Source organism: Urocampus carinirostris, chromosome 1, assembly GCF_059441175.1.
Source record: "Urocampus carinirostris isolate Australia breed hairy pipefish chromosome 1, RoL_Ucar_1.0, whole genome shotgun sequence".
In the NCBI taxonomy this organism is placed as follows: domain Eukaryota; kingdom Metazoa; phylum Chordata; class Actinopteri; order Syngnathiformes; family Syngnathidae; genus Urocampus; species Urocampus carinirostris.
The window spans coordinates 26,137,464-26,164,802 of NC_142349.1; the positions used below are offsets into that span (position 1 = coordinate 26,137,464).

The window sequence follows — 27,339 nt, forward strand, 5'->3', positions numbered from 1 at the left end:
AATATGCCGTAGCTGTTGCTGAAGTAAATGTTTTATAGCCATTAAAAAGTTACTGAGGGTTGCATTGTTTCGACGTAGCACTACTGAAGGCCTAGGTGTGAAATGCACGGCCCGCTTCTGCTATTTAGTACACCTCAAACATGCAACTGTACGTTACGGCGGTAAATGTTCACAACTCGTCCGTTTCTTGAGTTTTTGTCCTGTCGTGTTTTATTATTGCTTTTCTGTGGATTTATGTCCTCCGATGTCTGAAGGATATGATTTCACAAAGCGTACAAGGCAAATGTCCAGAGTTGCGGCCTCAGTGATGCACCGACAACCCAGGCGGTTAAGGGCTCCGTGAACAGTGAACATGGCAGATGGTTTGACTGTTGGATAAAAGTTCAGTAGAAAAGTTGAAAAACAAGTTGAACGGGAGTTTAAAGCGCAAATGTATAATGTTTTACCACTAAATGGCTCTGTATATCAAATGTGAACAAAAAACAGTGCAAAGGGCACAGTGCAGCAGCAAGATACCAGACAATAATGACGGCGACCCATAGGTAGGGATTTCCCAAGTAAAAAAATGTCAACTCAATGTTTTTTTTTTACTCAATGAAAAGTTTTTGTACCACTAGGAGGGACTAATTAATACACACTGTCAATTTAAGGCTGTATAATTATGATACGTAAATAAGCATATCTGTTTTTGACTTATGTAGAGAGCCTCGGAAAAAGGCCAAGTGCTGTTAATGGTATAGCTGGCACTTGGCCTGACAAATTATGTTGAGTAACCTGCTAACCAAAAGACAGTCAACAGGAAATTCGACCAAGTTTTCCTATTATTTATTTCAAAACGTCTTTATGTTCCTGATCAGCTTCCATTTATAAGTTGTTCCCGACATACTTACATACAAATATGATCTTGGTGTTACGTCTGCTCTACTAAGCCTCAATAACCATGGTAATCGCCTTCTCGTTGACACTTCCATACTTCTCTTGCCCTGTGAGGTAACACTAGCAAGGAGACCAAAAAACGATGCTTATACATTCGACTTTCATTTCAACAGCCAAAAACATAACAGTGTAGACCCTTGATAAATTCAAAATGTGTCTGTTGGATCCATCCTGTATGGCCTGATGTCTACATACGGGTATGCTAGTCAAGTCAAGTCATTTTTATTTGTATAGCCCTTAATCACAAAGAGTCTCAAAGGGCTGCACAGGTTATTACACAGACTATTTTTCAGACTATTATTACATCATCCCCTGATCTGGAACCAACACAACTCAAAAACCTCAACATGAGGAAAATGAAGAAACCTTGAGAAGGGACCGCACATGTGGCATCCCCCTTTCGGGATTACCAGACAGCAAAGGATGTTGCAATCACAAATAATACAGAGATATTGTTCACGAAAAGTATAGGTTATTCATATGCTATAGCGTAGAAGTGAGTCTTAAGCTTAGATTGAAACATTTCCACTGAGGTTGCAGATCGGGTCTCAGGGGGGAGAGCATTCCAAAGCACCGGTGCCCGGATGGAGAACGCTCTCGAACCAGCGGAACACTTCTTGGCTTTTGGGATCACCAGAAGACCGGCGCTCTCAGAACGAAGGCTTCGGACCGAAACATAGGGGGAAATAAGATCTGAAAGATATGAGGGAGCAAGTCCATGTATGATTTTGTATATTTGCTAGTGACATAACACGAAAACTATCTTACGTCCGGAAAACACGTACATGTAAATTCTTTTCCCTCATTTGTTGCCGAGGTATCGGATTCAAGTGTATCAGAAGATCACGCTTCGTAGATCTCTTAACTACCAGGTTCGCCGGGGCACCACTTTCTTTGGTGTTAACCAAGTGCAGCCTGGCATCACCCATCACACTCCAGGCCGTTTTTTGGGGGGGTAAGGGTGTGCTCCCCCACATAAAACAGATAGTAATGGTTTCCATGGTCACCAACAGCACGAGGAGCTCCCTGATCTGAATCAGATACAGCACCTTCATCATCTGGTCGCCGTTGATTTTCGGTGTACGGAGTCGTCCTAGCTTTTGAGATGTGCCAGGCTTTTGCGTTGATGGGCAGGATGTTTGACAATGATGTGTGACAATAATGATACCAGATCCCAAATCACTGGGGGAGAACTATTTTGTTCGGAAATTCTGAGTAGCACATTGTTCAATACGCATTGCATCACTTGTGGCTTTCATATTTTTACTTCGAGGCAATGACGTTGCGTCATTTGCCTTTGTTACATATTAAAGGCTCAAAGGCTCTTTGTCCAGTAAAGGCCTTTATGTTTCATATTTTTTTTTATCTTCAAATAATTTTTGTATTTATATGAATAAATAACTATAGATGACTAAAAAAATAAGTCAAGTCAAGTGTTTATTCGTGTAACCGCGGTGTATCTGTCCCACCAAAGATCCACATTCACGCTGGACTGGATGATGAGGTTTTTATTATAGTTGCTGCAAATGAATGAGTCACAACACAACACGTGTTGAGCTTCTCTGCTGACTTTGATCTCTATAAGGGGAATTAGCATTTTAGCACAACATGAAACGTCCGGCAAAACTAACATAAAAGGCGACAGAAACAAAACGAAAATAAATCCAAACAGCTTGACAACATCAATCACATTACTGTGCATGTTGAGATTTGTCAGCTGTGGTTTGAACGTTTAAAATTAACTTTTTGCGGAACACCAAAAGATCGTGTCTTACCGTTGGCAGCTCGTTGTAGATTGCCAAAAAACCCCACCTTCCTGTCGCAAAGTCTAAAGCCAAACCAAACTTTACCACATACCAACAGGTGGCACTGTTGGACTCATCATTGCAGGACACGTATACAGAAACTATACAACATATTTCAACAGGAATTTCAATAAAACAAAAGTTATTATTACACCCGTTACATTTGTATAGCCCTTAATCACAAGGTGTCTCAAAGGGCTGCACAGACCACAGATTTTTTGCAAACTACTAGGATTATTATTACACCATCTTCTGATCTAGAACCTACACGAGGGCAAGGAAAAACTCAAAAACCTCAGCATGAGGAAATGTGGTATGGGAGCTGGGGAGATCATGCAGGAAACCAACATGGGGGATCATGGGTTGACCAGGGGAAATAGACAGTTTCATTCAAACCAAGCATCGCGAGGGCCTGCAGCAAGTGTTGATGTGATGTGATTTCTGCCCAGTGCTCTGAATGTCAAAGTGAAGAAATTCAATGAAGTGTGGGTAAACGGTGGGAGTAACTGACTCTGAGCCAATCAGAATGAAGAACACAATGCATGATAAATATCCGCAATGTAGCGAGCAAAACTGTGAACATAAACCAATATATAGCAAGGTATTACGGTACTTGTAGCCTATTTTTCTGTATTGTTTAACCCCTGAGTCTGCATGAGCCTGCTCTACTGCTCCCTCTTATGATCATTTGCTGGCTAGCGGAGGGAATTACATTTATTCAAAAGTAAAAATATTTCTTTTAAAAATAAGTTACATTAATAAATGATTCAATAAAACGGTTCCATTAACAATACTTAAATACATAATTCAATAAAATGGTTAAATCAAAGATGTATACGTACATAAATACCAAAGTAAAGAGATACAAACAATCAAATCAATCAGTCATTCATTTTCTTCCTCCCGGCCTGGCTTGTCTCCCAAAGTTTTCACCCCAATGTGGCCCGCGGCTAAAATGTTTGCCCACCCCTGTCCTAGACGGTCATGTGTGTCGAATGCCCACTCCTTACATCCCACCAGGGACCCAAAAATAAAGGCGGCGAGGGTCGGCTCGTACGCAAGAAGGGCGGAGGGACGCTCTGTTTCCTGTTCCTTCGAGCATCCATGTCCTCAATGTCCTTATTAGTCCACGTGGGACAGAGGACCTGCCGCAAGCTCTCTCGGCTATCAAGTTAACTCAATTCCAAGACTCCCGCATCTATTTCGGCTCGCCTGTAAGTGGATACGCCAACGCCGCGATTCAGTCTTCTTGCCTTTTGCCATCCGCTCGTCCATAAGCATCCTCCCCTCTCGCTCTCTTTTTTATCCCCCATCCAAACTTGAGGTTGTGGCTAAAGTTAGACGAGGAGGCCCAGGGCTATATAAGCCCCCTGGAGGCGGAGGACTGACGCGGTTTCACCCTCTCCTCTCTTTCTTCGTCGTCTCAAACCTCCGCTCTCAGCGTCTCAAGATGGTGAGTAGCTGATGTGGACTCATTCTATCTCCAGTTCTCAGTTTGCAGTGTGGGATGGTCTCTTTTGTTGTTGTTCTTTCCTGTTGCTTTCATGTATTGGAGTAAGTGCACCCCATCAAGGATGCAAATTCATTCATAAGGCTTCAAGAGAAAGGACTTTGTCTAAATTTACATCCCAAAGAAGAACAATTAAACCTGAGTTTAGTTAGAAAGTAAGACATAGAGTTGCAAACAAGAGTTAATAAATAAGTGTAAAAAGGATGATAATCAGAAGTAAGCCTTATGAACGATTGCAATTCCCCTTACTAAACCTATTAACTCACAGCAGCCCGGCAATATTAGCAATCTACGATAACGATGTCGTCTGCGACAATTGACCGAGACGATCCGGATCTGAGCCAAAATGAGCAAGACGAGATAGGTCTGACAAAAAAACGAGTCTTTTTTGACAATAGTTTTCCCATATAAAAATGGTTTTACGCGTACACAATTTTAAATGATCAAAGAACTTGATTTATGATGTAAAACAAAGCAAAAAAAGTATGTAGAAAGGTTAGTGGAAACAGAGACAGAATTTAAACATAACAGCACCAATCAGATTGGCAGGTACATTTGCCAACCAAGTGGCCAACCACAATGGAAATAGTATAAGTGAAAACACCGATGATACGTTGTGGGCAAATGAAAAAGTATGCAAGCGAGTCAACACGCATAAAAAAGTATAAAGTATAAAACATTATGTAAACTAAGTATAAAAGGGATCAAATACATAGTAAGTGTTTATTGTCATGTGCACAGTAAAGAACCACGATTGCCTTCACAATGAAATTTTTACGCTGCTGTCCGCACAGTTGCCAGCGTAAAAAATAGAAACTATATACATAAAATAATATTACAAGTATTAAAAAGATAAAAATACCAGATTAACTCAAGATGAGTTAAGGCAATAAGATTAAAAAATAGATAGAAACACAGTTGAAAGTGTCTGTAATGCGAGAATAGTCCAAGTATGGTCGAGTTTAAAGTGTTTGTAGTGTGCTGAACGTGTCCGTGGTGTATTGTTCGATCTGCAGCCGTTTAAGAGTCTGATAGCAGAGGGGTAAAACAATTATGATTTTATAAAAAAGTAAAATGTGATTTAATAACCTTAGTAACCTTACTAAACAATCATGTGTACAATATAAAACCAAGTAAAAGTCTGGAGGTAAACAATATCATTATTTGATGATGTACTGCTGTATATGTACTTGAGTAAGAAAAACAAAACATGTACAACATAAAACATGCCATTATGATAAAGGAGAACTACTGTTAATGTTTAAAAAAAGCAATATGGCAAATTGATTAAAATTCCTACCATTAATAAATGTTGATCAGACTAAATTAGTTTCTCACTGCCAACTACATAAGTAGGTCACTAACTAAGTCTCTTGGTCTGCAGGCACCCAAGAAGGCCAAGAGGAGGCAGGCAGCCGGAGATGGCGGCTCCTCCAACGTCTTTTCCATGTTTGAGCAGAGTCAGATTCAGGAGTACAAAGAGGTAAGAAAAAAACGGAACACCTTCCAATCGTAGTACTCACTTCCACCACAATTTCTCCATGAAACTGATATGGAGTTTACTTATGCCTGGATCCATTTTCAACACTGTTACTTTTTGTCCGGCGCATCTCAAACACTACCAAACCGACACCTCAACAAACACGTCGTTTGCACTGAAATGAAAAGAACCTGACTACCTTCCTGTTTGGTTAGCTTTAACATCCATCGTACCGCGGTCACTCACCGCCACCCCCTCCACACCAAGATTATCCATAAATCCACATCAGGAAAGGCCAGTGACGCAGGCCACACTATCTTTGATCATGACACCCTCTTCTGAGAACGATAAGCAAGGCCAAGACCCAAATCAAAAGATCTTGAGTTTCAGCTGAGATGATGGACCCCGCAGCTGCTCCCTTCCCTAGGCCGTCCCAAATTAACCCGTAAGAAAAGCCGACACAGGCCATTTTGGAATGTGGCTACTCTACTGTAAGGACCCTGTTCCAGTAAGAGGACACTCTGATTGACAAGCATCCACAGGGTTTTGGCTTTCCTCTTGAACGCAAGACAGAACCAAAAATATCTTAGGTCTCCTTCATGGGTCCATCATTTTGTCTCCTTGCAGGCTTTCACAATCATTGACCAGAACAGAGACGGCATCATCAGCAAAGATGATTTGAGGGACGTACTGGCCTCTATGGGTGAGTTTATTTGGTCTTGTTCAACACAGATACAGCCTCACTTTGTTCATCATATGTGAGGAAAAAAGGCTAAGCGACATATACCATGGAGGACAAAATAGTTACACACAACACATTGAGGGAATTGGTTGATCGTTGAGATTTTATCACTCATTCCATTTCCGATTTCCATGGGTTGGCCATTTCAGAATAAAGACCTTATATAGAATGGCCTGAAACATATTTACATTGTATAAGCATTCACTCCCCTGGAGAAACATTTGTTTTACTGTCTTGAGGATTGAATTCGGATATCGTTCCAGGCCAGCTGAACACCAAGAACGAAGAGCTGGAGGCCATGATCAAGGAGGCCAGCGGCCCCATCAACTTCACCGTCTTCCTCACCATGTTCGGCGAGAAGCTGAAGGGTAGATGTTTAAATATTTTCCACCTAAATACAGTTATTGATTTTGTTCATCTGAATACCCGACCTTTTTTTTCTATAGGCGCTGACCCCGAGGACGTTATTCTTAGCGCCTTCAAGGTCCTGGACCCCGCGGGTACCGGAACCATCAAGAAGGAGTTGTGAGTTAAAACATTTATCAAAAACATCAAAGCACTTTACGTATGTTTCATATTCATCACAAATAGACACTTGCTCAGTCATTTATTTTAAATATTTATACTAGTATATTTCTAGAAACTATAACATCTCAAACGTTATTCCTTAAGTGGTTATTATATGTGGATTGCGTGTCTATTACTATCATGCATTCCAAAAACTGTGAATCAATTTGTTTTCGCAGCCTTGAGGAGCTCCTGACCACTCAGTGTGACAGGTTCTCCAAGGAGGAGGTAAGATGATCTGACTATTGTTTCTTCATTGGAAGTATTTGGTGCGATTTTTAAAGTTGTCATACTTTTGAAAAGCCCTTTTGATAAAACGTTATAATACGTTGACCTGTGCACACTACCAGAGAAGATAGTGGAGAAGGAGGAGTCAAATCTCGTTTTAAAGTGCAATATTTAGTGCTTCCTTGTGGTAAAAAAAAACTTCAATGAAAAAAACCATTATTGATATATACAATAAACAAAAATACATGAACTATTATATAAATGTAATTTTTTTTTTAAATAATTGGGAGTCTTCATACGTGTATTTATCATACATAAAATGCGTCTCACGTAGTTGACACGATTGCATAAAATCTTGCTGGCAAGGGTACCCCCAAAAAGCAAAAATCTTCTGTAAGGCTCGGGAAATAATCTAAAACAGATTGTGTGTTTTGGTCACTTTAAGTCTCCGTAGTTTGTTTTCGTCCTTTTGCATTTTTAACACGTGTTTCCGGTTGCACAACACAATACAGCGACATCTAGTGGTCAAATAATACCCATTGTTCCTTTAAAACTAAACATTAACATTTGATTTGACGAATTAAGAACAACAAAGCAAGCCAATAACACTTTAATATAAGCTATTCATCCTATCTCAACTGGCACAGGGGTCAGCAACAGGTGGTTCTGAAACTGCACGTGGCTCTTTAGCGCTCCCTAGTGGCTTCCTGGCGCATTTTCAAAAATGTTTGATCATAGAAAACTATGCAGTTTCTGTAGGAGGACAAACATTCTAAACATCCAGAAACATTCTAAACATTTTCCAATGATTATAGGCATATATAAAATATACATACAGTATGTGTTGCCTTCTTTTTAAAGATTTTCTCAGGCTTTTAATTTTAAGCAGCTCCAAACATGTTTTTCTTTGGTCCAATATGGCTCTTTCAATAGTATGGGCTGCCAAACCGCCACTAGTGTCTTATGACTGGCTTCTTGTTGCACTCTGCTCAGATCAAGAACATGTGGGCCGCCTTCCCCCCTGACGTCGCGGGCAACGTTGACTACAAGAACATCTGCTACGTCATCACACACGGAGAGGAGAAGGAGGAGTAAGAAGAAGATGGGAAGCAAGACGACAAATCCTTTCGCTTTTTCCTGTCTTTTCCCTGCCTCCTTCCTCCCTGCCTTCCTTACTCCATCCCACCCTCCGTGTCTACCCGTGGGGTCACCCCCTGCCCCGCCCAACCCCCCCTTCTCTCGTCCAAGGCTGAGACTTGCTGGGGCTCACAGGATGTCTGTGTCGGTTTACGGGGGAACAGGGGATGCTTTTAAATAAAAACATGGCATCCTCATTTTTCGCATTCGCCAACCATCTTCTTTCTGCGCGTCCTCTCGAGACCGCCTGGGGGGGGGATCCTCATTCCCATTCCGAAGAGGTCCTCTGGTGCTGGATTGATGACACACACAAGGGCGAGGAGGACATCCCCGAAAGAAAATATTGGTCTTCGGCGCCGTTTCCTGCTCCGCCCTTCCCGGCGTGGTCGTTCGCCTCCTCTTCCTCCGTAAACTGGTCCACGACGTCTTTACTCATCCTTGCCTTTCCTCTGTACTGAATAAAAAAAGGGACAAACTGTGAATAAAACCTCTTTCCTTTTGTACAAGAGTGTCTGTTCTCAGTGGCTCTCTCTGGTGGGCTTAGGGGGGTGATAAATTCAAGAAAAATAAATAGAGCCTCCTGAATGATATCTGTTGTTTGCCATTTTTGATGACACCAAAAGAAAGAGTTGAAGTGTTGTTGATTTGGACCTAAATTAATTTGACAAAAGCTTATTTGATTTTTTTTTTTTACAAAAATGCGATCAGGAGCCATGGAAGTATGGCTCTTGAACAAGATATGGCTCGTTTCATGAGTACATCGGACTCAAGAGTTATCATAGAGCCACAGTGAATCTCCAATATCGGTGTATGCTAAGCCGCAGAAACACATCCTGCCACCTGTTTGGTTCTAAATATATGGGGCAAAGTTTTAACTGGCGTTTACACTGGCGGTGGTACACCAACAGACCCTGTTTTGGCTGTATGTCTCCAATAGATCCTTATATGGAAGCTTGATAAACAATCAATGTTCACTGTTGAGACACGTTATGATGTTAAACCCAGAAAACAAACTGCAAACACCTGAAAACTAGGGGTGGGCTATACTTGGAATTTTGGTATCGTTACGATCCAAGTTATACAGGGTAGTATGGATCTATTCCGATCTGATAGCGATACGTCTTGCTTAGAAATGTCATACTCATTGAATATTTGTACCGCCTTGTGTTAGATTATAATTATGACAACGCAAAGATTTTAGCAAATAAAACAGTTTCTTTTTTTTAAATGAAATAACCACAAAGCAAACTTGAAAGGCATGATCTTTATTATTTAGCGCATCCTAGTGATAAAAATAAATGAATATTTATTTGAATAAAAACGATATTGGTAAAATTATAAGCAAAGTACATGAACTGACATATAAACGTGCATATTTTCAGTTAGTTTTCATTTATTTGACATAGAATTAGACTAACCTAGAGGGAGTTGACATCATTGTCGGCAATCTTGTTGCTACGGATACACAAAAACCTCCAAAGCGCTGAGAAAAAAACATGTGAATTTCAATGACTTTCTTTTTTGTCGTTTGTATTTTTTCCTAGTGTTTTTTTTAGTGCGATTGTTTTCTGTTGCACTACACAATACAGCCACATCTGGTGGTAAAATAATACACACTGCCCCTTTAACAGTAGAAAAATATAAATAATTCTGCTGTCGAGCAATGGGGCGACATGGCTGCTGAGTGTTTAGAGGTCATGGGATGGAATCTCCTGTGCGGAGTTGGCATGTTCTCCCCGTGCCTGCGTGGGTTTCCTCCCACATTCCAAACACATGCACGTCAGGTTAATTGTCCCTTAGGTGTGAATGAGCAAGTGAGTTGTCTGTCTCTGTCTGCCTTGCGACTGGCTGGCAAACAGTTAAGGGTGTCCCCTGTCCATTGCCCGAAGATAGCTGTGATGGGCTCCAGCACCCCCGCGACACTACTGAGGATAAGCAGTGAAGATAATGGATGGATGGATGGGTGTATGGCAATGTCCTCAATATGACATCTATAATACTTTCCCATGCTTAATATTTTGAAAATAGAAGTATATATGAAGGGCAAACATAATTTATCCAATAGAAAAGTTATTATTTATGTACAACATTACGATTCACTAACATCATTACTATTGTGCTAGTTAAATTGGTAGGACACTATCAATCCCAGAACAATAGTATCGATCCGATCCAAATACTCGCTCAGTATCGATAGTTGGGTCGATCTGCCAATCTTTGCCAAAAACGTCAAGCAACGACCCATAGCAAGTTAATCGAGTGACCAGTCGACCAGGTTCGAGAGCGTTATCCATTCGGACCCCAGTGCTGTGGAATGCTCTCCCCCCAGAGATTCCGTCTGCAACCTCAGTGGAACTGTTTAAATCTAGGCTTAAAACTCACTTATATTCTATAGCTTATGGGTGACCTATATTACCTGTTGATATCTGTGTATTAATTGTTATTGCAACATCCATTGCAGCTTGGTCATCCTGGAAGGGGGATTACCTCATGTGTCGTCCTTTCTCAAGGTTTAATTTTCCTCATGTTGAGGTTTTTGAGTATTTCCTTGCCCTCATGTAGGTTTTAGATCAGGGGGTGGTGTCATAATAGATAGATGGATAGATAGATACTTTATTCATCCCCGCAGGGAAATTCACATTTCCAGCAGCATCCCTTCGCTGAGAACAATACAATAATAAAGCAAAAGGAATACAATATACAAATTCCCAATGTGACGTGCTAATACCCACTGTAGCGTGTTGTATAGAGTATTTATAATAGTCTGTGGTTTGCAATAATTTGTGCAGCCCTTTGAGACTCTGTGATCATGGGCCATACAAATAAACATGACTTGACAGATACCACAGTCAAAATGAGTCTCAAGAATTTAAGTAATAACGTGAGAGACAAGTTTTAAGTGGTATATTTGTTGATATGGGAGACAGGCTCTGTCTGGCATTATGATTTCATAAATTTAAAAAAAAATCTTAATATTTTTCTTTCATGGCTCTTTGACTCAAAACGATTTCCGACCCCTATCATAGATTATGACTGACTTCCTTGGAAACAAGAACGTTCCTTCCTTTGAGACATATTTACAGACAATGCAGCGCAAGAGAATGGAAAACCCCAGAGGAAAAGCAGCAACCTAAGATATAGTCTGCGTTCAAACCAATAACCGACTGTTAATTTTTTTACACTGTTACTATAGTTTTTTTAGGCCATACTTTGAAACTGCAACCTCAACGTAAAAAATAATAATTGTTAAAAGCATTTTAAATGTAAAACTAGTATAGAAAACCAAAAGGATGAATTGAGAAGCATACAACAACAAAGGCATGCGCGAATTCTCCCACCTAAAACTAATGTAGCGTTACATTTATGTCTGTGTATCGGTTTTATTTTATACTATACTTCAATTATTTTATATTTGATTTTAAATGTTATTGTTTGGTTATGTAACACCCATCACAGCCAAGTCATCTTGGAAGGTTTCTTTATTTTCCTCATGCTGAGTTTGAGTTTTTCCTTGCCCTTATGTAGGTTTTAGATCAGGGGATGTTGTAATAATAGTCCTTATTTTGCAATAGGCTGTGCAGCCCTTTGAGACTCCTTGTGATTAAGGGCTATTCAAATAAACCGGACTTGACATTTATTGTCTGTTTATCCGTCGCTAGGGTTGTAGGGGTGCTAAAGGCCATCACAGCTGAAATTGAACAGGGGACACCCTGGACAGATTGCCAGCCAGACAGGGCTTGACATGAATATTCACAGATATCAATACCTAGGGACATTTTAGAGTCACTTATCAACCTACCATGCACGTTTTGGACTGTGCAAGGAAACGAGTGACCGAAGGAAACAGCACATGCAAAGCCTATGTAGGAAAGATACAAGATTTGAAAAACGACTTCATCGACCAGGTCTGCACAACCAAATTCATTTAGCTGATAAAATACATTGTTGGCATGAAAATTGTAACCCTCAGAACTTGTCTGTACAGCTCCTCCATCAATAGCTCTGGCCTACCGACTTATAGCGACACGCAGTGGAGCTGAATGTAATTGCACGGCAACAAAAGGCCGATGCACATCAAGATCACGTTCAAGCACTCAAGGAACATTTGCTTAACTGCATATATGAAATTTGCAACTCATTGCTACAAAATTATTTTGGCGAAAGGGCAAGAGACCAACAGTAAAAAAAATCACGGTGCAAGTAATCATTCCTTCATAAAATAGAACAATAATTTCTCAATACTGATGTAAGGACATGCAGAAAATGTTAAGAAAAATTACCAAAAATTGCAGTTGCGCTTCGATTGAACTCAAAAGATGAGGCGTAGGAGACATGAGTATTTTAAGAAACATATGCTGCTTCGATATAGGACAAATTTAATATATTATCATTTATTATTCATCACAAATGTAATCATTATTATTTATTAAATACATCACGTCGATGTGAGGGAATGAATTCACTTAGCTAGAACGTCATCAATTAATTCACTTTCACCAGAGAGTGACTTGTAAACTCAAACACACAAACATTGAAAACAAAAAAACTCTACATTGATGGAAGATGAACGAAATGCACAAAGGACTTAACAAAAAACAATTTTTTTGAAGTAACCATGGTGACACATTGTGACAACGTTGTCCAGTTATAGTTTGCATAGAAACTTTGCGTGTAAAGTTGGGAGTGTGTTGGCATGAGAGGACCTATTTGATACACGAAGACCTTCCACAATGACACCAACATGAAGACAAGGATGGAAAGGGAGTCCAAAAAGTGTTGCTTGTCATTGAATAGTTGTCATGGCAATAATTGAACAGTTACATCACAAGAATTAGGAAGTTGAGCACTCCCTTACTCCCAGAACAAAACAACCTTCCAGTAAGCCAGGCATCCAATAACTCGCTAGAAAAATAATACCAATCATCATGATATACTATATTTGATTAAATTAACCAATTTCTACATGACATCAAACAGTGAATATCTATGCTACATGAGCACAGTGGAAACGCCCAATTTGCTGTCTTTAAAAAGAAATGGGTTGAGGATTGGGACATAGACAAGAGTAGAAACAATTCATTTTTTGTAACTTGGAGAAGTGCAAATAACATCCTTCATCATTTTCTGATTACATTCGGACATTTGTATAAATAAAATGCATTATAGATTTTTAAGTAATACTCATTTGGTCTCATTTTTACTGAGGGGAAGTCGGAACACCGTCAAAAAAAAAAAATCTTATCGAGACGGAAAATAATAGTTTGTTTTTTTTCAAGAATAATGTGGATTTGAGGCGGGAAAGCATTGTTAATAGAATCTGTACCCCCTTTTTGTTTTTACAAACAAATTTGATTGAAAAACTAAAAGTATGTGATGAAATGGTGAAAAAAAAAGATTCTAATATTATTTCCCACAATTTTGTAAATACCTAAAATGGGGAAATGCGTGCAAAATTAGCGTTCTCCAGAGGCGGGGGAAAAAATGAAAACTAAAATGGAAAAATACAAGAAAAACATTTTTAAAAATTTGAAATCTCTTGGGAAATTCATGAGATCAAAAAATTAAAGCCATTGATTCAAATTGTGGGTGATTTTCAATTCCGCATGTCTATAATTGTTCTTGTTGGACTTTCAACACTTCTGTAAATTGATAAATTTACCCAATTAAATACTTTCTTCCTCATGTGTCAGCATTGGGGTCTACACTGCAAACCGTTAAATATATTTTTTTTAAGTTCCACTTATTTGTTTGTTAAAAACACAAAAGCACCACTAGATGGTTGGACTATCTTCTGCCACCAGCCTTCAAGTAACGCTACACTACGCTACTAAGGCACGCACCGCAACAACCAATAAATAGCTTGGGACCCCGAAAGCCTTCCGATAGGTGGCTAGAGGAGTTAATCACCATCCATTTAAAACGGAATAGTATGCCGAGCTTTGTCATTACTATGTACATCTTCTGTGGTTCATCATCGTTGAAATAAAATTATTAAGATGAGAAAAAAGTGGCAGCATGTTGCTAACACAAGTTCATAGGGTGCTCCATCCAGGCAGTTCTATTTCTTCAGCATTATAGCACAACTGCCAAATATCTATTGTCAAGACCATAACAATTTTGAAAACATGCGTTCTCAAATTTTCCATTTGTCTGTGTAGATCTTCAACTAACTTGTTGAAAAATTGTAATTGAGGCTTGACTGAAAAAAGTTCAAAAATGATGTTGCCATTTGTGCTACTAGGCAAACATTTTATTATTTTTAAATCTTTCATTTCTGACTGAAACCTGGTCAATTTTGTGTCACTCTGCCTTTTTCTTTTCGTGCTCCAGTGAGATAGAATCTCTGGCTGCCGCAGAGGCCGCCCCATTTTTGTCAAGGTCCACCCCTGGTCCTGCACCCCCTTTGTCCTTCTTCTTTCCAGATTTCTTTTTTTCCTTATCCAAACGCTCTTTCTCCTTCTTCAGCCTCTCCTTCTCTGCCTTGTCCTTTTCTTTCTTCTCCTTCAGCCGCTTCTTCTCATCTTCACGTTCCTTCTTCTTGTCCTCCTTGCTTTTTTTCTTCTTGCTTCCATCGTCTTCCACGCGAGGTATCGGTATGCCAGGCGGCGACTCGGTCGATGGCTTGTTGGCGTTGCTGCTTGGCATCAAGGGGGCATTGTTGGCGGTGGGCGAAGGGATCGCGGGCATTATCTGCTCCGAAACGATCCTAGGGGAGGGCGATAAAGTGTTGGGCGTTGGTGACTTCTTGAAGCTTTGTGGACTTGTCCCCACCAGGGGGCTCTGGACTTGTGGCGCCCTTTGCACCGCTCCGGGCGGAATGGGCGGCTTCTGGCTGCCGACAGCAGGAGGGGACTGTGAGCGTGCGCCTTCAGAAAACGAGGGCCCCGAAAATGAGCTTTTCTTGCTTTGGGAGTGAAAAGGCGTCCTGGACTTGCGGAAACCAGGAAGCGACAGAAGGGAGGACGACGCCCTCAGTGGTCCCGGCGGTGGGATGGAGCTGGCCAGGAAGGAGAAGCTGCCTCCTGAGCTGATGGCAGAGGCACGGCGCTTCTGCTCAAAAATTGCTCTGGTGCCGTGCAGGCGACGGCCTGGCTGGTGAGTCAGCTCACCTCGGGACTCGCGCCATTTACGCACCTGAACCGTGCACTCACGCTCAATCAGCGCCTCAGTCACCTGGAGGAGGATCACCTGTATGACAGAGAGGGATATTTAAGTTCAGATGAGTTCAGAGAACAGAATGAAGAGCAATGGTTGATGATACCCTCTTTTACCCCATTCTTATCAGTAGAATCACTTCAACTGGCTTCACCCGCACAGCACACCAATGATTCCATTCTTTATCCATTCCTTCTGCTCTGATACTTCTTCTTTTCACAACCCTATCTTTTGTAAATTTAACATTACTTTCTCCTGCTTCGTGGATGACACCCAACTCTGCCTTTCCTGCAAACCCAACTCCATACTCCCAGTCACCTCCCTCACCATCTTCCTTTTTCTGAATTTAAATCATGGTTCACAGACAACTTTTTAAAATTAAACTGGCATAAAACCACTGGCACCAAATCCGCCCTGTTTGAAGTTGACACATTCTCTTTCCATAATCAGTTCCTTAGTTTTTCTTCCCTTAAGTTCAAGAGTCTGGGTGTCATTCTCGACCGTACTTTCACACTAAAAACATTACACGTCTTCTTACTTTCACCATCTTCACCCCTACCTCAGCCCCCACACAACCGCTATACTTTTCCATAGCCTTGTCACACCCCACCTTGATTACTATATTTCCGTCATCTAAAGCCTACGTCTAAATTCCTGGCATAAACTTCAGTTGGTCCAGAACTCTCCTGACCATATCATTAAGAAAACCGCCTCTCACCACCACATCACTCCTGTCCTCCACTGGCAACCAAAGAACCACATGCAAAATCCTTCAGCACACCAATAAGGCCATCTATAACCTTTCCACTCCGTACCTTTCCCACCTCCTACACATTGCCACGCCGGCCAGCACCCTCAGATCTTCCTCCTCCCTTCATCTCATTGCATCTTCTGCCCGTCTGTGCTCCATGGGTAGCAGAGCTTTCAACCGCTACCCAGCTCTGGAACACATTACCAGCTGACTTCAGGAATTCTGCTACCCTGTAAATCTTCCAATCCCGAATCAAAACCAACCTTTTCAGACATTCCTATCCGTTTTTACAAATATCCATATATATATATATATATATATATATATATATATATATATATATAATTATGAGGGTGTTCTTCACTCTAGCAACCTTCCACTTGGGGGATATCGCTTCAGCATATAGATTATTATTATCGTGGACGTTTGGCAGGGCCAAGCAAAACTCTGTAGAGCAATGTACCTCCTGGACCAAGTTGTCCTCCCTGATGTTCTCTGGTGTTATACCCCGTAAACGCTCCATAGTCTCGTACATGCCTTGCACCTCCCTCAGTTTGTCCACCGAGCCCAGCATCTGCTTAAGCAGCACCAGGCCCACACGGAACACGATTTTCACACCTAGACAAAAACATAACATTCAATATGTGTGTCAGTTGCAATGCTTCTTGCCACCTATCCACAACAACAAAAGTTGACTTGTATTTGGTACCTTCGCAGAAGAACATATCCCATACGCGCAGCACACAGCCCCAAGGCAGCGTGCGTGAGAAGATGCACATGAACCACTCGGTCATGTAGAGGATTGGGTCGATCTTGAACTTCTTCAGGTGTCTGTAAGCCATTGGGCACGTTCGGCGCAACAGTGAAAAGAAGATCTCGCCATCCAGCTGGATGGCTTCCTGGGGGAAGAAGAACACACAAGTTGGCAAAACCAGACCAAGGGCAACAAAAAAGAATGGGTATTTCTTACATTTGAGCTGGTACTTTTTCCATCCTTGGAAAATGAAAATCGATACTGGTACTTATTGGTACCAATGATCTGTCTTTTTCTGACATAGTATGTGGCAATAAATGCTAAAGAATTAACCACACATTTTCATTTCAGATAACTTGTTGGACCGGAAATTAAGAAAAACATTGTCAGATTGGTGAAGAGGAGGCTTATTATATATTCCAGCCCAACCAGTCAATTAAAAAAAATACTCTTACTTCATAAGACAAATAGCAGAACGTCACGAATTTAAGAAAAGACGGGATAATAAGTGAAGGCAAAACATCAATAAATTACATTTAGTAAGATTATTTAATTATATTTGTGTCATGTTGATGTTAATTTAGGTTTTGACGCAACGACCACACAAAGCTTGAATAATTTAAACATAGTTTTGAAGAAAATAATCACAAAAATTGCAGCTGAATTAAGTCAATCTACTTAATACTCTGCATTAAGCCTGCAAGTTTGCACTATTATATCAAATTGAATCGCCTAGCGTGGTACAGCCCAGCCACGCCCTGTGTCAACACAGAAAAGTTGGCAACCTGTCAATCAATGGAAAAAGTTTGGCTTGGCAGTGGACAGTTGTCCCTGGTTAACATCTCTGGAAATTCAACAATTTGCGAGTGATGACCCCACTACAGTACACGAATACCAAGTGTGCTATGTAAAAGTGCCAAACACTTCTGGACTAAAAAACATGGTACCTCTTGTTTTCACGTAAATTGGTGCTTAAAAGTACCGAGCCAAAATGGTATTCCCTTCCAAAGTATCATTTTTTGAATCCCATCCCGAGCAAGAGATATTCCAACTTACCAGTCCGGCGCTGTAGTAGCCTGGAAGATATTTTTCACAGATCTGCACAAGGCACCAGAAAGCTTGCTGCGGATCACAAGGGTGCACATGCATTATTGCCAATAGCACAACACATAATGACATAATGTATGAAAAAGCATTACAGTATAAACTGTTTAAGTACAATACATAACATTGAAAGATGATTATATAATTCACAAAGGCAAATGAATAAGAATGAAATGTCAAGCATAAAAAAAAAATCTAGGCACAGCAGATGACAACTTTGTATGATTATAACGAAAACAGAACACCTGGAAAGGGGCCCTAAAAGAACCAGAATACTCACATACCTCAGCGGGCATGTGCATGAGGAGGACAGCAGCCACAGGAGCTTGCGCCTGGCAGTAGCCTTCATCAGGCCGGTAAATGGTGTACGCCTTTAAAATGCGGTACAGATCTTGTTGCCTGCGGACCCACAAAACGTGAGCAGAACATCCCAATTTGATAAACACTATCAATCAACGATTTCAAAACTTTGCATTTCTTTTTCAACTAGCTTGATTCTGACCCATGGCCTCCACGGGCTGCAAACATCTCGTGGAATGGAAACTGCCTGTGAAGGTCTTTCTCAATGATATCCAACCACTTGGCCTCGCCTGGCTCTCTCTCCAGCTCCTGCAGACAGGACAAAAAACCATTCTGGTTTCCAAGCGTTCAGTAGTGCTTACGATGACACAAACTTCAAACCACAGGAAGTTGATGCTGAACAGGAATAAAGGTTTCCTCCCTACAGCCACTGACACAACTTTAAGGCAAGATTAGGCAGTAAGATAAGAGGCTTACAGCTACCTACACCTTTCAATGCTCCAACATCCCTTTGCCAGGATGTCACTTCAACACCATTTCAACCCAGGTTAATGGTTACAGATTATTATTGGATAATAAACAGCAGTAAGGCATAAGTGAAGTAGAGCAAGGCCCAAGTGTGTTGTTTTGGTATTAAAATGTTAGTTTGTGGTTTATATGGAAAACATACACAACAAGTATATGGTAGTTTTAGATTTGCAGTCCAAACAGGTCAGCACCCTGGCATTTTTATCAGCACAAAAATATATCTACAAACTGAAAAATGGTTGCCCACTTCCCAATCTATGTTATGCGTAACACCTACCAAATATGGTAAAACTGTATTTCAAAATAGTTTGTGGATAAGAAACAGAACGATGACTTGTTTTATAAGTAAGCATTCCGACAACATATTGCTGACCAAATGTTTGACATCCCTTCGGAAAGTCCACCAAAAAGTCCAGAAAAACAAAACAAAACTGTAACATATAATGAGAAGCATTTGAGAAATGCGGGTGTTCTCGATTGGAACATTATAGACCACATTTATCTTCCCGCTCAAGTAAGGTACAAGGGCCAATAAGTGAGAAGTATTTAGAATCTTCCATATCAGTCCAAGTCACCACAACCACAATAATGATGCCACTAAGAATAAGACTAAGTGTATGATTAGCATAAGGAATTGAATGTGTTAAATACAAAAAATATATGGTCAAAGACAGTTGAAGACTTTTGATTTTCATTTAGGACAGAATTAGAGCTACAAAACTTGCGATTCGGACATGAGACAAGCATAGATTAATGAAGCAGTCGCAGAATGGCTATTTGTTTAAGTTTAATCAGGTCAACTACCCCCAACAAAAACTTCAATGGAGGTAGCAGACAGAAGAAAGCTTGGTTAACGATTACCCTATGCCAGAGTTTTTCAATAATTTTCTGTCACGCTCCCCCTCAGAAGAAATCCTCTAATCCCCCCGAACAAAAATAAAAAATCTATTATTTTTAACTGATCACATAATATTGTTGGGGAAAGAAGACAAAGTTTGCTCAAAACTGGTGGTAACACGTCCCCTTAGGGCATGCCAAGTCTACGGCTTTAGGCAAATTTTCACTGAATAAAAACTCAAGCGACTTATCAGTGTAATTGGGTCGTAATGTCTAGAAGAGACAGTTCAATTTAATTGGCATCTTGCAACCAACATTTTTAACATAGCAACCAATACGGTCTATTCCTCTTCTCCATTCGTTGTCGCAGTAAGGTGCTATATACGCTTCACAAAACTTCCCTGTCTTGGGGGGACTTTCTTTTGGCTCGTTACCCTGTCTTTCTTCGCATGTCTATGCTTTCATGTTATACAAGTTTTTAATGGGGTCACTTGAGTGTTTGCTACACTTTGTGTCTACACTTCATACTCAATGCTTACACTCTGTGCCTAATGCACTGCGTGGAGACTAAATGTAAACAAACCACTTTGTAATGGAAGTGCAATTATGAAAAGAAAGAAAGGTTCCCCCAAATAAAACAGCCCCGCCGACCTCTTGACAGAGCATAACACACGGTAATAGGAAGCATTTACTGTACTGCAGTTTTTCCGACTATTGTACCTCAAACTTTTTAGGGTTGGCATCCAGCAGCTCCTGACTGTTAGAGAGAAGCTGCCAGGCTTTGGAGCGGAGCGACGATGGGATCCCTTTCCGGCAGCGCATCTTCACCTGTGACATGAAAAATGCCCAATAACAACTTTTGATTAAACTTCGATAAAATTATTATGACTTATTTGTTTTCCAATAATTGTTTCAGGTAGGCATGCACAAGAATTATCTGGGCCAAAAATATCGGGCAGATAACAGCAACATTTAACAGCATCAAAATAGACCCAATAATGACTCACTTGGAGCCACGTTTTACTATTCAATCAAGTCAAAATTTGCTTCACATATGGCACTATGAAAGATCTGCACGGCCATAATTGGTTAAATGATACGTTTGCCCGTTGTAGTTTCCCCTTTATGCATCAGCAGGTGTTCATTTTGATTGATTATGTCTACTGATGTTTTCAGCTAAGACTTGAAAAGAACGAGTGATGTTTATTTAGCCAACACACAATTGTCATTCAGTCATGAAGGACTTATAACATTTTTAGAAGTGATGCATTTTCATTTGAGGTATTGTTTTCCGTTCATTGCAGAAAAACACATTTCGAGTCACATAATGAACACACCCATATACAGACACTCCCCTACTTACGACCATTCGACTTATGTTAACCATTAGACATGTACATTTTTTTCGGGATGTCGAAAAATATCTGGACATTGCTGTAGGTTAGATTTTGTATTGAGTGCACCTTTTTTCCAAGTACAGGACATTACTGTAGTGCTTCTTTCCGCCGCTAGCAACGAGTGGTGGCACTGTAACAGGTCCCCCAGCATCTACCCCGAAGAAGAAATCAGGCTTCCTCTTCCTAGTTCGTGTGTAAACATTCTATACTGTATCTCCAGTCAACTAATAACTTTGACATTTTTATTGTTTAATATCCTGTGCATCCATTCAATATGGTTGGTGTAAAGTGGCAAGCAGTTTCTTTTGAAATAAAAGTTGAATAAGAAAGCTTGATGCGGTTGAGAAAATGGTCAGAACACTTTTTTTCGGCCACTTTTTATCACGAAGGAGGAAGTTGCCTAACTCTTGAAGCCTATCTTCCAAAAGTAAGTTAAACCTCACTTTTTTTTTCTTTATGGAGCACATTATTTTACGATTTCTTTTTATTTTTTAGTAAAAAACAATACAGGTTACTTATACCTCATTGCATCTTCTGCCCGTCTGTGCCGTCTTATGCCTTAAACATAATTGTATAACCCTTAAACATACAAAATATACCACTGAAGCAACTTACGAACAAATTCATCTTACGGACAATTGTCCGGAACCCAACTCGTTCGTCGGGCAGCTTAGGTTCAGTCACTTTCTAAATGTCAGTATTATGTAGCACATAACAAAATCTTGTTATTCTATTCACCATTACTGACAGACAAAGTAAGTATTGATTGAATGAAAAAGTCAAGCTCTGGCCTCAGTGTTTTATTTTGTTCTGAATATGAATGCAGTTTAAAAAGAAAGGTATTGGTTATCGGTATCCGCCTCTGATAGTACAATTATGTCAGTCATCGAAATTGCTAGGCAAAACAGATATACTGCATCCCTAGTTTTAGGTGGTTTCTATGAAAATCCAAAGCACTCAGTGACCATATACCAGCAGTTTCCAACATTTTTCAAGCAGAAAGCTACTTTTGGTCGATAATTGGCACAAAGGGCGCCCAGTTTTATATGCATTTCTAAAATAACTTATGTTATTAAAATGTTGTTACTATGTTATTACCAGATCAATTCTTGGGGATAGGGTTATATACTCAGTGAACCACTAAAAAAAAAACATTTTTTTTAAAGAAAATCACAATAAACCTGGTGAGCTATCTTCAGAACAGGTCCGCAGGCACCTCAGCTGTACTTAGGAGGCACCCTGGTGCCCGCGGCCACTACATTGGAGACACTGGCATATACCAATACCTTTTGGAAGCGATGTTTAATCCATTTGTCCCAGTTGTTGAACATTTCCAGCCACTTCATTTCCCTCTGCCGGGCCACCTCCACTCGCACTTCCCGGTCACTGTTACAATGAACAATGCAACAACGTCACAATCATGACATCAAAGCCCATACATGTTGATTATTAAAAGGCATAAAAAATATCAAGCTCTTCAAAACATATAGCTATGTTCTGAGAGTTTCAAGAAGGGCAGTGCATGTTGATGACTCACAAACAACCCACAGCATGTGAATCACAGCGCATGCACATTAATAGGGAAGTTCAGAGCTGCAGGAAAGAGATGGCGATGCAAAGTAATGCTGGGGACAATTGCATTCATTTGTACAAAGCAGCTCTGTGAGGTGTCTGGCACAATGGAACCATAATATAGATACCAAATGCTCTCCTAGGGTCAAAATGTGACTATTTTATCCAGTATACAGACAATACAATATTCTCTTGTTCAGGTTTAGATACAAAGAAACATTCCTGGCGGAATAGACATGAGGAGGGTGGGGAATGAGTGGTGCGGGAGATTGGGAATAGTGCGTCTAGTTAACTTTGTGTTATTGTTGCTATTCTGATTTCATAATTGTTATTATTAATTGTTGTTATGTCATTGGTGTATTTGGTGGGGAAGATGAAGGGGTAGGGAATATAAGAATATGCTTCTTACTACCCCATTTGGAACATATTATGTAACATTATTCTGTTGTTGAGTTATTGTTTTTGTTCCGTTTTTATTTTGATGTTCAAATAAAGTTGTCCTTCATTCAATACGAGCCAAATAAAATAGTGATGGCTTGTCATTGATGATCAATATATGCAACGATAATAAGGGGCGACGTGTAATGACCAATAAACTGTTTTTTGAATTTCATCAATTAAGAATTGTTATCTGATGCTTTTACATCCATTCCCCCCGCATTTTCTTAAGAACTACCAGATTAAATTAATCAATTTTCTGCTGGAGCCCATCCTAGCTGTCTTTACGATAAAGACAACACTTTCACCTTTGGGTTTTAGTTTAACATTTTCTTTGTAATATACAATTCAAACCAAAAGGATTTTATAACATGAATGTAAAAATTAACGTTTTATAAGTGTCAGTGTTGAACACTAAATGTTAATGCATTACATTTTTGACATTGTTTAAAGGTGAATATTCAGCTTCAACCCAACAGCAACAATTTAGGATGCTCTTTTCTAGAAATTATCAATTGCTAATGAAACTGTCAATGCACGGTAGAGGTAAGATCTTATTTCAGAGCCTGAACCGGTCTCCAAATTTAAGTCGGGCCTAAAACGTCAATTATTACATTCGGGTTTGGACTGGGCTTTTCTTTTGCCAAATTTTTATTTTTATATTATCCACCCGTCATTTGTTATATATATATGTATATATGTATGTATATTTATGTATATAAAGTACCTTAACTTGTGAAACAAATGGGAGCAGAGTTGGCCAAAAGTGCAGTTCCTCCCTTGTCGAGTCCTCATTAATAAAATATGAAAATTGAATTTATTTTGGGCTCGGTCCCTCAAATCAACTTAATTGGTCAGGCTGATTCGGACTTTTATACCCGCAGGCTAGATTTGTTTAGCACCGATCTTCACTCTAATTCACAGCATAACACCCAGATACATAATACTTGGGTAAACCTCTCAAACTGACCTCCCATCACTGAACTGGCTGCCACCTAGGAAGCCATACTTATCGGTGCGTCTCACTGCCAAGCCGTTGATCTCAGAATCAGAGCCCAGCGAACTTCCATCGTCCCCGAGGCCTGAGAGCGAATCGAGCGTTCCGGACATCAGGCTAGCAGACTCCAGGTAGCTGAGTGTGTCAGGGGCAGGCCGCTGGGCGCCTGGGGGGGGCAGACTGGGTTCTTGGATGAGCGGCACTGTGGAACTGGAGGGTCCTGTTCTTGATGGAGAAGCAGAGGGCGCAGGGAGGATAGACGAAGGTTCTTGGATGAGCGGCATTGTGGGACTGGAGGGTCCTGTTCTTGATGGAGAAGCAGAGGGCGCAGGGAGGATAGACGAAGGTTCTTGGATGAGCGGCATTGTGGGACTGGAGGGTCCTGTTCTTGATGGAGAAGTAGAGGGCGGAGGGAGAACAGAAGCAGGTTCTTGGATGAGAGGTATTGTGGGGCTGGAGGGTCCCGTTCTTGGCGGAGAATTTGGGAGAGGGGGGACAATAGGGGGAGGTTCTTCTATGAGCGGCACTGTGGAACTGGAGGGTCCCGTTGTTGAAGGAGAAGTAGAGGACAGGGAGAGGCTAGGGGGAAGTTCTTGGATGAGCGGTACCGTGGGGCTGGGTTGCGACACTAAAGAACTGCGGTCCTCTGACCGTGGAGGTGGGGTGCAGGGCGGCTGTTCTTTGATGGGGCCTTGGGGCTTGGGGGACACAGGCGGGGGAGGACTCTTAGAGATTTCCAGTGGTTTCTCTTCTAAGGGTGCATTGATCAGAGGTGTTGCAACTGGGGGTGCCTCAACTGGGGTTGCTCCGATTGAACATGCCACAGAGAGATCAGCCCTGACAGCAGGCGGAGGGTCATGGCTAACATGTATGTTGGGGTACAGGTTAGGACCATAGGTAATGTCGGGCAATGGGGACACTTGTTCTGGTAATTCTGCTTCAACGAAAGCATCGGACTCCACAACTTTCCCTTTCTGGGGCACCGTCGACCCATCATCACCCACTGAAGTGTCGATAGGTGTCAAACTAGGCGGTGGCTGTGACAACAGCGCAGTGGGAGTGTCTCCAGTCAAATTCAAGTCATTGCAGGGGGGAGATTTGGCTGCCACAAGTGTTGTAGAAGGATCCGATGGGGTTTCAACCAAGGAAGGCAGCGGCGGCGAGGACAGGTCTGAAGTTTCGGCCATATTGAGACGAGAGCTGTCCTAAAACATAGATGGACATTTTGCTAAAGTCATTCAGCCAAAAAACATAAACACCTCATCCTAAATGAATGAGGTACAAGATCCTCAAATCTGGTTCGGTGAAGTGATAATTACAATTTGACGCTTCTTTGATTTACCATTATTCCACAAATTTGTAGAAGTCTTATTTACATTGCAAAAAATGACAGTCAATATTTGCACCTGAATGAGAACTGCAATCATATCAACAATGATGTGAAAAGTACATCACATAAGCGATTGTCCACACAAATGCCAAAAAACAGTGGTCCCAAACCTTTTTAAGCTACCTTTTGTGACTAAATAGCAAAAAGGGTACCAAGTTTGACATTTGCTTCTAAAATAACAGTTTATCATGGTATTGCTGAGTTTTTACTATGTGATTACTAGGTTAATTATATAAAATAAGTTAGCCACTAAAAAAAAATAACGTTACTAGAAAATCACAATGACTGTCCACCTGGTGATCTATTTTCCAAACAGGTCTGCAAGAACCTCAGCTGCCCTTAGAGGAAACCACGTTCAAGACCCCTGTCATCTTCTATATTGATTATTGCGTTTAATGCAGGGGGAGGAAATCCAGGTCCTCAATTTTAATTTTCCCCCCATTTTTTCCCCCCAGTTACTTCAGAGATTTTTATGTGCTGCAGCTGAGTTAAACGAGGGAGACACAAAAAACAACTGGGAGAAAATAATGTAATGTAACATGGGTAGCCTTACCCCTGATAATTTTTCAAAATGATTTATAGAAGCTCTGTTCTCTTTCAATCATGACGACCAACCAAAGCATTCAAAATCAAAATTGCATATGTAGTGTACTTTCCGGTTGTTTATTATTCGTAGTCTTGTTTATTAAGGGATTGAATTAATAGTTTCAAATACCGACACACAGTACGAGAAAATTCCATGAACCCCACGAAAAGGGAATATTTTTTAAGCATCGCTCTTGATTCCCATCAAATAGCGAGTCGCACTCTCTCAAACGTAACAATACAACAATACATGTCAGGCTGCATTTCCTCTTACGCAAGGTCGGATCTTATAAATAGGATCTGATGAGTGATTCTACTTTGTAGCAGACTGCCAGTGCACTACTCAGGTCGCATGACAATGGGAACATCTTTGGCCTTAAATTAATCATGCCTATCGAGCTTTTCTGAACGGTAGCACAACACCCTTATCAACACTGCACTGATCCGTCATTCTGCTGATCGAGCAATGTGGAGCCTTCGTCGGTAGCTAACAACACCCCCATATGGGAAGTCTGGCCGTCCAGCGAGAACGATTTACACGCAAATAATTAGCCAAGGCGCACACGAAGAGCCAAGAGGCCCCGTCGGCAACAACAGTCGGGGTCCGCGGCCTTGGCTACTCGGGTCAGTCGCGTTAAAAGCTCAACTCACCCACGCCCGCGTTATCACTGCGACTTCTCCGCCCGGGTGTCCCGGTGCTTCCTGGGCGTGCGTTTGCCCGCCACAGCGAAAGCTCCTCTTGCAGGCTTCTTAGTGGGAAAATAAATGCGGGGGAGGCCACCCACCGGTGCAGCTAGGAGGATGAGGACCCTCGGTGATTACGGGTGGTAGTGATGGATGGTAGTGGGTGGTATTAGCCAGTTAGCCTAGCAGCTAGTATTTATTAGCTTCCCCTAGCAGTTCCCGTCCGTCTGTGTTAGCATTTCTTGCTAGCTCGCGCTACCTTGTCAATCTTTTCATTCTAGCAAACAGCTCACCGGTCGATTTAATTCCTGCATTCGCAAAATGCGAGATGATAGACTTATCTTGTTATAACTATGCGAGTTAAGCAGCACGGGTACATCCTCGGGCACCCGCCTGCATTTCCGACTGACAGCCACGAACGTGCGCGCGTCCGCGGAATTGA

At 41.0% G+C, this 27,339-nt stretch overlaps 2 protein-coding genes across 2 annotated transcripts; one reads left to right on the plus strand and one right to left on the minus strand.

Moving 5' to 3' along the window:
• The first annotated feature begins 3,809 nt into the window (after positions 1-3,809).
• Positions 3,810-8,995, plus strand: mylpfa (myosin light chain, phosphorylatable, fast skeletal muscle a). The gene is made up of 8 exons (XM_088332199.1): positions 3,810-3,955; positions 4,066-4,194; positions 5,636-5,734; positions 6,359-6,434; positions 6,737-6,841; positions 6,920-6,998; positions 7,220-7,268; positions 8,262-8,995. Exons 2-8 carry the CDS (start codon positions 4,192-4,194, stop codon positions 8,361-8,363), a joined length of 513 nt encoding a protein of 170 aa, XP_088188325.1. The 5' UTR covers positions 3,810-3,955; positions 4,066-4,191; the 3' UTR covers positions 8,364-8,995.
• A 3,769-nt stretch (positions 8,996-12,764) lies between these two features.
• tbc1d10b (TBC1 domain family, member 10b) lies at positions 12,765-27,330 on the minus strand. Its single transcript, XM_088332210.1, has 10 exons — positions 26,865-27,330; positions 24,212-25,443; positions 22,518-22,617; positions 20,555-20,662; positions 18,672-18,778; positions 18,454-18,568; positions 18,122-18,187; positions 17,021-17,210; positions 16,775-16,929; positions 12,765-15,593 (listed from the first exon to the last, which is right to left on the minus strand). Exons 2-10 carry the CDS (start codon positions 25,423-25,425, stop codon positions 14,706-14,708), a joined length of 2,943 nt encoding a protein of 980 aa, XP_088188336.1. The 5' UTR covers positions 25,426-25,443; positions 26,865-27,330; the 3' UTR covers positions 12,765-14,705.
• Between the last annotated feature and the right edge of the window lie 9 nt (positions 27,331-27,339).